The 9,408-nt window shown below is 55.0% G+C and overlaps 1 protein-coding gene across 1 annotated transcript; it reads left to right on the top strand.

Annotated features, from left to right (window-relative positions):
• Positions 1–1,417: 1,417 nt before the first annotated feature.
• On the top strand, positions 1,418–8,353 carry LOC102454181 (RING finger protein 11-like). Its single transcript, XM_075902412.1, has 3 exons — positions 1,418–1,603; positions 4,587–4,756; positions 6,513–8,353. The coding sequence occupies exons 1-3, from the start codon at positions 1,484–1,486 to the stop codon at positions 6,682–6,684; spliced, it is 462 nt and encodes a 153-aa protein (XP_075758527.1). The 5' UTR covers positions 1,418–1,483; the 3' UTR covers positions 6,685–8,353.
• The last annotated feature ends 1,055 nt before the right edge of the window (positions 8,354–9,408 follow it).

Genomic DNA, 9,408 nt, shown 5'->3' with positions numbered 1-9,408 from the left:
TAAACTGCGATCAGTTTTAAATGGGTCCACACGGGTTTGCCCTGGTTTAACTAATTCATTACAAGGTTGTGTGTAGGACAATAGAGACAGAGAGCAACCCCACCTCAAAGGATTAACCCTTAAAATAGAGAAGACACACAGGGTGGAAGCAGAAAATGGGGCACAGAAAAACAAAACAACTTGCTCAAAGTCACGTAGCAGGTCAGTGGCAGAGCTAGGATAGAACCCAGTGGTCCTGAGTCCCAGTCCAGTTTTCCATCTACTGGATTTACATGGCCATAATAACACAGGGTGAAATTTTCTGACCTGGGTTATGTAGCAGGGCAGGGTCACCACAATCCCTTTTAGCCTTAAAAATCGTGACTTGATGAACACCGGGGACCAGTTATTTCTCTGTTATTTCAGTTAGAAATCTCCCTGGTGCATATCTGAGTCATTCCAAAGAATCTTCCAACAAAAACTGAATAAGCCCTCTGGGGTCCTAATTTAGTTTGTATTTGAAAAAAATACTGCACCACACAGGCCACCGGAAGCCACCATGATTTGCACATTATAGAAGCCCATGTTTTGAAACCGCAGTTAAGGCTGCGATGCTCAAGCCCAGGAAATACTGCATAAAGCCAAGCACTGAGCGCAAAGACTGACTTTTTGTTCTGTTTGTCCCAACACCAGCACAATGGGGTCATGGCAAGGACCCAGGTGCTACTGTAATGCACCTAATATATAATCTATATTACAGCATCTAACAGAATGGGACCCAGGCCCAGAACCCAGGCTTCTACACACTACAAGTAATAAATCACACATACCCACTCTCAAACACCCACTGCCCACTCTCTTAGCAAACCATCCCTGCCCCAGACAACCTTAACTCTGCCCTCTGTTTGAACCCCATCTGTGATTATGAATCTGTAATCAAACAAGGAAAAAGGAGTGGGAAGCCTTCCAGGCTTTCTTCGAGCATAACCCTAACCCTAACCCTTGCCTCAAACTGGGTTTGAGCCAAATGTGGGGCAAGTGGCTATGATCCAGGCAGGAGAAAGGGAAGCATGTTCCCAAATTGTGAAGGAGATGTGGGATAAATCAATTGCTAACTGGATTTGGTCAGTACGTCCACCCGGGAAACAAAATGCTGTCATCCATTTGGCACTGCGGGAACATGGGGGCTCCCCTTCTTTACACCAGGTCTCTTCCCCCACCATACCGCCTCCTTCCCCAGCCTCACACCCTATCTCCCCTGCTCCCCCCCCAGCCACTCCCTGCTCTGCCCCTGCCCAGCCTCTCTCTGTGCTTCCCCCTCCCCCGGCTGTCCCCTCCGCGCATGCGCGAGGCCCCGCCAAGGGCGCCCGGACTCCACTTCCCGTGATGCCCAGGGGCGGAGGGCGGTACCATGGCCCGGCGGGGGGCGTCGCTCTGTGCCCCTCCCCCCGCGGCGGGCCGGGGGTGGCAGAGTCCGGCGGGGAGCCGGGCCCGCCGGGCGGGGATGGGGAACTGCCTGTCCTCGCAGGCGGCCGATGACCTGTCGCTGCTCAACGACTCGGGGGACGGGGCCAGCCTGGGGCCCGGGGACCCGCCGCCCCCCCCGGCGCCGCCGCCCTACCAGGTACGGGGGGTCCATGGGGGCGGGGCGCGCTATGGGGGTGTCCCGAGGGGAGGGAGCTGGGGGGTGCGGGGGGCTATGGGGGTGTCCCGAGGGGAGGGAGCTGGGGGGCGCGGGGGGCTATGGGGGTGTCCCGAGGGGAGGGAGCTGGGGGGCGCGGGGGGCTATGGGGGTGTCCCGAGGGGAGGGAGCTGGGGGGCGCGGGGGGCTATGGGGGTGTCCCGAGGGGAGGGAGCTGGGGGGCGCGGGGGGCTATGGGGGTGTCCCGAGGGGAGGGAGCTGGGGGGCGCGGGGGGCTATGGGGGTGTCCCGAGGGGAGGGAGCTGGGGGGCGCGGGGGGCTATGGGGGTGTCCCGAGGGGAGGGAGCTGGGGGGCGCGGGGGGCTATGGGGGTGTCCCGAGGGGAGGGAGCTGGGGGGTGCGGGGGGCTATGGGGGTGTCCCGAGGGGAGGGAGCTGGGGGGGGCTATGGGGGTGTCCTGAGGGGGCAGGGAGCTGGAGGGCGTGGGGGGCTATGGGGGGTGTCCCGAGGGGAGGGAGCTGGGGAGCGTGGGGGGGCTATGGGGGGTGTCCCGAGGGGAGGGAGCTGGGGAGCGTGGGGGGGCTTATGGGGGTGCCCCAAAGGGGCAGGGAGCTGGGAGGCGTAGGGGTCTATGGGGGTGTCCCGAGGTCTATGGGGGTATCCTAAGAGGGCAGGGAGCTGGGGGGCGCAGGTGTCTATGGGGGTGTCCCGAGGGGTATGGAGAGCCTGGGGGGGCACAGGGTTTATGGTGATGTCCTGAGGGGACGTGGGGTTTATGGGGGCCCTTGAGGGTGGGTGGGGAGACTGGAGGCCATGGGGTTTGAGGAAGGTAGGAACAGGGCAGGCAGAGGGTGGCCCATGGGGGGGAGTCTGTGGGGCGGGCACTGGGAGAAAGGGGAGCCCAAGGGGGAGGCCATGCTGGGAGAGCATGGGGGGGACTTGGAGGGGCCTGTCGAGGGGGGAGGGGGCCATGGACTGGGAGGATCCTCAGGGAGCAGTTGTGGGGTGGCTCTGGGAAGGGGGGAACCGAGTGTTCCGGAAAGGCATGTTGGGTGGGGGGAGAAGAGGTGTGGCCCATGCTGCGGGTGGGTTGTCAGGAGAGGGGAGTAGTTGGGGGGCTGAGCTGGGAAGACGGGGCTACTGCTTATGGGGAGCAGATTCTGGGTGTGTGGGGAGCCTGTGCTGTTGGCCACTTGAGAAGCTTGCCAGTAAGGGAGTCTGTAGAGGGTTTGGGGTGTTTGCACCCCATGAGGCAGACGGGGCGGCTTGCAGGGCAGCTGGCTCTGGTGCTGAGGGTGGTCAATGGGGAGCTTCCTTTGGGAAGGGTACCAGCACACAGCAGGGGCGGGTGATGGCTCCTACCTGGCCCACTCAGCAGCACTCCCAGTCCTGTGTGGGTGTGTGGCTGGGCACGAGGGGCCACCAGGATCCTCCCAGGAACTCCTGCATTCAAGGCTTATTCTCTTCCGCCTGCCAGCCTTTGGCAGGTGCTGCCTCTGGGCACAGGGCTCTGTCATGCCCAGAAAAACCGGGTGGGATTTCTGACCATCTCCTGCCTGCAAACTGGAAGCCAGAGTCTCCTGGCTTGTCCCACTTGGGATCATCCCCATGGGCTATTCCCAGGCCTTGGGTCCTAGTCTGCAACACCCCAACAATGAGGCTTCTCACAGTCTCCCTTTGGGAAGACTGTTCCACCCTGATATTCAGCCTCCACTGTGCTCAATTTCAGTCTAGCTCCACCCTAAACATTCCTCTCTGGGCTTGGCGTTTCGACAGCTGTCTCCTGAGTGCTGTAGAAACGCCCAGTTAGGTTGGAAGAAGTCGGCCCAATGCGCAGAGCCATGTAAACTCTAAGGCCGTGTCTGCACTATCACTTACCTTGTATTGCTTGGTGGTGTGAAAAGCACCTCCCCACCACCAAGTGACATAAGTTTTGCCAGCATAAGTGCTCCGGCGCGTAGCGTGCTCTCCCGCTGAGTTAGCTACCGCCGTTCATTGAGCTGGTTTTATTCTGCCGAAAGGGAGAGCTCTGTGCCATTGGCTAGCGAGCAAGCTTATGGCATGCCGGGAGAGTATGAGGAGGACCCTTGGAGAGGCCTGTAGGCAGGGAGGGGCCTGTAGATCAGTACAGCTTTGCTGCTGAAAAAGCCTGTCCGTGTAGATGGCCTAAGGTACCTATTGCCTTGGTAGAAAAACACTAGACGGGGCAGCATATCAGCCCAGTGTCCTGCCCTGTCATTGGAAGGGGAGGGATTTCTCTTACACACCTGGGGCGTAGGGGCAGGATTAGCACGTGCACGTTTGTTTCTGGATGAGGGTTTTATGCTGTGCCCCTCAGATCTTACCACAGCCATGGCATCAGCTGGGTGGGTCAGCCTAGTGTTTCTTCCTGTACAAAGCTTGATGCCAGGCAGCTGCCCAACATGCTGATAGTTTTGTTTCCTGGGGCTTCCTTATCTATGTCCCCCATCCTCTCTCGTCTTGCACTTGGTTTGGAAGCTGTCTGGGGCAGGGGCTGATTTTTTTTTTACAGCATCTTACACGATGGGTTCCTGGGGTGCTGGAGGCTACCGTAGTACTCCTAATAAATCATGTACAGCTCCTAGCACACTGGGCTTCTGGGCCATCATAACTCTGGTTCCTAACTGCTACCATAATACACCTACTACTGTACAGCACCCAGTGCACTGAGGTCTTGGTACAGGACTGAGCCCACTGGATGCTACTGCGGAACAAATAAAGGCACTTCAAGTCTCCTAGTTGGTTAGACTGCAAAATTAACTCCTTAAATAGCAGAATAGAAATGCTGGGACAAAAGGAACCTGAAGGGTTCGTTTAAGTCCGTCCCCTGAGGAAGGATTAGATCGACGTATCCCATCGTGGCAAGTTTGTTTTCTATTGAAATCAGAAGGGGGGAGTGTCAGCCTGTTGCCAGGGTAATGAGCTCTGTCTTCTGGTTTTGAAGGAACATGAGCCGATCCCCGTGTACCACCCCACGCCGAGCCAGACCCGACTGGCCACACAGCTAACGGAAGAGGAACAGATCCGAATTGCCCAGCGGATCGGGCTGATCCAGCACCTGCCCAAAGGGATCTTCGATCCGGGCACGGAACCATCAGAAAAAAAAGTGAAAGAGTATGTCCTTTGCTTCCAACACCCTTCATTTCTTCTCCTAGTCCAGGCTGAGCTGCTGGGGTTGACAACAATCGGGAACAAGCCACCCCTAAATAGTCCTCAGATTTACTGCCTAGATTTGCAGTAACTCCAAAATTGTCATGGAAACTTTCCAGCCTTGGCAGAAAAATCCACTCAACCCTCGAGGAAAACCAACATAGTAGCTCTAAGCCTGCAGTATTTCAGGAGGCTGGATAATGTCTGCCTAGAACGGAAAGTCTTTGAGGACCGGGTCCTTGTCTTTGTACCTCTTTGCTAAAGCAGCCAGCACACAGTTCGCCCTCTACGAATGTTTTTTTTTTTTAATCCAGTGGGCTGATTCCACTTCTTCCAAACTGCTTCACATGCTCTTCCAACCCTCTCCTGTACATAACCAACCCAGTTCCTCCTTGAGAGCTCTGTGCTTGTGAAGCTTGGAGTTGCAAAGGTCAGCTAGCATTTGAGTGTCTCCCATGTGAAGGGGTGAGGCGCGTGAAAACGAGACTGGAAATTACTTGGCAATTCTATCCATTCACCAGCACCTTGAATGCTGTGTTCATCTGCCCAAAGAGATGTAGCTGATCTAAGACCAGGGATAAGCAAGGAAAATGGGGGGAGCTACAGAAAGAGTACAGCTTGGATAGAGGATGGGGAGGAAGGGACATGGTAGAAGCGTGAAGATATATGGGGTGCTCTTTATCTCTGCTAGTCAGACAGAATCAAGAGACCATTCAGTGAGACCTGAAGGAAAAACTGTTTAACGCCGATAAAGGGAAATGCCTTTTGTGTGGTACAAGTCCCAGCCTGTTGAACTCTGCCCCAGGATAGCTAGCTGAGCAGGGTTAAAGCCAGCCTCGGTGTACCTGGAGCTATCGAGAGCACACCTGGGCAGGTTACGTGGGCTGCAGCCTTCTAAAGGGCGTCAATACCTCGCTGACAGGTTAGGAACAAATTTCCCCTGGGGGCAGGTTATTTCATTAAACAGCCCCCTGGCCAATGAGAAGCTGGGGCCAGGACTTTGCTCTTGTGGCTTTTCTCTCTTCCCAGGGCTCGTGGGAAGTAGAGCAGCGATGGGCAACCCAGGCTAGTGAGTGGCCCTGCCTCTCCATGGGCCACAAGAGTGTCGTAAGAAATGCAGTCTCCTGGGTTAGGGTAGTTTTACTAACACCTGTAAAATTTGCGGGGTGTCTGTTTGAATGGTAGCAGCGCCATGACTGGATGCAGAGGGAGCAGGCAGCTCTCACAGTCTGTGTCGGCACGCGCCTCGCTTGACGTGCCCTTGAATTATGGGTAATAAAACCGGTAGGAAAAGAACTACGTGGGCTTGGAATCGGGCAGCCCTGCCCCTGGGCAATAGTAAACAAAATGTCTTGCGGCCACCCATTGAACCCCACTGGGCCACACGTGACCCAAGAAATTCCTTGCGCAAGAAATTCATGTTGCCTGTCTACACTGGCCTCTTGTGCAAGAACAGTTGCACAAGAGGGCTTATTCCTGAGCGGGAGCATCCTAGTTCTTGCGCAAGAAGCCCTGATTTCACACATTAGAACGTCAGTGTCCTTGCGCAAGAACTCCCCACCAGTGTGGACAGGCAGCATGGTTTTTTTTGCAAAAGCGGCCGCTTTGGCGCAAGATTGCGCCAATGTAGACACAGCCAGGGAGTGCAGGAAAGCACTGAGGCCCGATGTCTCCCCTGCAGCCAGCGAGCTAACAGCACATCCCCTCTTTCTGGCCACAGGTGTGTGATCTGCATGCTGGATTTCGTGTACGGCGACCCCATCCGATTCCTGCCCTGCCTGCACATCTACCACGTGGATTGCATCGATGACTGGCTCATGCGCTCCTTCACGTGTCCCTCCTGCATGGAGCCAGTCGACGCTGCTCTCCTGGCCTCCTACGAGAATAACTGAGGCCAGGCGTCAGCGGCGCGGCCCACGCTAACGCTTTGAGGCCACAGGTGTGGGGGAGGAAGGGGGTCAGAGGGCTGGTGGCTCTACGTTTTGCACACTCATGGGATACACCAAAGACTTCTACGGCAAGGAACCCCAGCTCTGCTGCCTTGCGGATCATCCCGAGCCGTTAAAACTTGGCTCCAGCTGAACGTAGGTGAAAGGCTGCCTCTGTATTCGCGCATCAGGCTGAGACTTGGAAGGAGTCAGAGCAGGGCCTGAGTTTAAAAGCTGGCGTTGGTATTGAAGGCCCTCCCAGAAAGCAGCACCGGCCCGTGCCACGCAGCCTCTCCGAGCAGCTCCCTCGTGAGCGTTGCCTGGCGGTGGCGGGGCACTCTGTTCAGCTGCACCCCCTTCGTGCATGTGACAGTATTAGCGTAACACAGGAGATAAACGAAGCAAGTGCCGATCCCCTCGGTAACAGGAAGAAAGTACAGGAGCATAGAGGTGCTGGCAAGAGCCGTAGGCTTGTGTTGCTTGAGGTTTAGCTTGTTTCAGGCTTCGGTTTTTTTTTTTTTTTTTTTGTTCCTCTCTGCTTTAAATAGTCACAACTCCGCTCCTTTAGCACCTGTTTTTTTTTGTTCTCCTGGTGGTGGCAGCTGTGCTTAACCCCTTGTCTGCCTAAAACCAAACCACCTGCCCCAGACGGGCCACAAGGATGAAAATAAATCCCAGAGCGGCTCCCTCCCCAGTTGATGTTACTCAAACGAGTGCTGGAGAAGCAGCCGAATCCTTTCAGCCGGTGACTAAGTAGCAACATTAGAGCAGGGCTCTATGATTCTAGCCCCACAAATGACACACCAGAAAGACGCTAACCACCTAGGTGCAAATTGTGGGCTTGAGGAGAAATGGAAACCAAACCCAGCTCCTTTATCACTTCTGCTTTAGAGGTTATTCTCACCCATCGGACATAATGTTTTAATATTCTGGCTGGTACATCTGCCTGCACAAAGCTATTTCCCGGAGGAATTTACCCCGTCCCCAAAAGATTTTATAGTCCCCCTAATTAGTTTCCCTGAAGCCAAATCTGCTTGGCACAATGTGACTTTTATCGTGTCATAACTGAATGGATTTAAATAACCGAATGCAGATTTCTTCCCTAGTGCTATTTTAAGTCACACATGCTGGGTGAAGTGCAGTTTGTTTTTGATTAACTTTCTCTCTCTCAAACAGGGCAGTGGATATTTTGTTCCCTTTGTAATGGCAACCTTAAGACCAGCCCTTAAACACCGCACTATGCAGACTTGCCGGCTCATGAGGATAAATCAAAACGAGTAGAAAATTGGAAGCTTAGAGGCAAAGTTTGCTCCATGAAATAGGAAGCTTTCTTTAGCATGACAGGAGCACCGGGAGCTTTGTCTGTTGCTGTGAGACCTAAACCCACCCTAGCAAAGCCGGCTCATTTGCCTTCCACGGACTCACGTCAGATGCTGCTCGTAGTGTAGGAATCGGCCCACCCTGCCAGGGGACTTGTCATTTGGACAAGCGGTCCTGTGCTGTTAGAGGCTGCCAGGCCCGAGGCATGAAAGGCTTTCCGGTCACGTATTGTCCTTAACAAGGATTTAGCGCTTGAAAGTTAAGACTGATGTACATTGCATTCGAACCGAACAATAAACTAGATTGCCTACAAGCACTTGGCCGGGTGCATTTTTGTTGGTAAAGCCTCTTGTACTGTTCACCCTCAGGGCTCTGATTCCAAAGCATCCAATAAAGGCCTGGTCACAGCACCTACCTCTGATGGGGGGACCCACCTTCCGTAGGTCCTGGCGGGGAACGGAACCAAGCTGCACTGACAAAATGAAGCACTCGGCCATGTTTGATTCTTGTGGTCACAAGCCCTGTATCACCTCCTGCCTCACAGGGGAGCAGATGGACACGGTGCCGGGGAAAGTACCGTACATCCCTGCAGCTGGAAGTCAGGCGGAAGCGAGTGACCATGCTGTGCTCCTGCTTGGCCAGGCCACAGTCAGTCTGGCAGTGCAATCAGCTGTAGGAGGATGTGCTTGTGGGAGGGTTCACCTGTGGTTTCTGCCACCTCTTCCCCCTGCCCCCCAACAGGTTGCAGCAGCTGTGGTGGCTACCACCTCCTCCTGTATTCAACTTCCAAGATGGAGGGTGGTTCCCGACTGGGCCCTCCCTGGCCTGGTTTGATTCCTCCCCTCCCCCAGCCTCTTATCACTTGCTGATCCTTAGTTTGCTGGTTTGAGGGTTGACCAGCCCCAAGTCTTCCTGGGACCATACTGATTTACACTCCCCTTGAGAAGGCAGAGTGAATTTAGGCACTGACTCCAACTCTCCATTCTCTGCTTCTCCCCCGCTGTGCAAAACAGACACAATGATCCCATGGGGAGAAAGGGGTGTCAAATCCTAACTATTTCCACAATGGCACCTTAGACGAGTCGTTTCCCAGCCCACTCTGTGGTTCAGTTGTAAGCTCTTCAGGGCCAGGACTCCCTGCGTAGCCACAATATAATTAAGCAGGGCATACTCCTTCCCCCAACTCTGCCCAATTTAACCAGGCCCTCACCATTTCTATACTTGCCTGTGTAGCTGGGGGCATATCCCTGTGTGCTCTGGGATTCCTTCCCAGGTGAGTGTGGGAGAATGTCTGCCTTCAGGGTGAGGGGAGGGAGGGAGAGAACACTGGAGGACTAGCAGCCTGCTGACTCATTGCCTGGATTTTCA

This window comes from Pelodiscus sinensis, chromosome 19 (assembly GCF_049634645.1).
Source record: "Pelodiscus sinensis isolate JC-2024 chromosome 19, ASM4963464v1, whole genome shotgun sequence".
NCBI lineage: Eukaryota > Metazoa > Chordata > Testudines > Trionychidae > Pelodiscus > Pelodiscus sinensis.
This window is presented reverse-complemented; position numbering and strand designations above follow the sequence as displayed.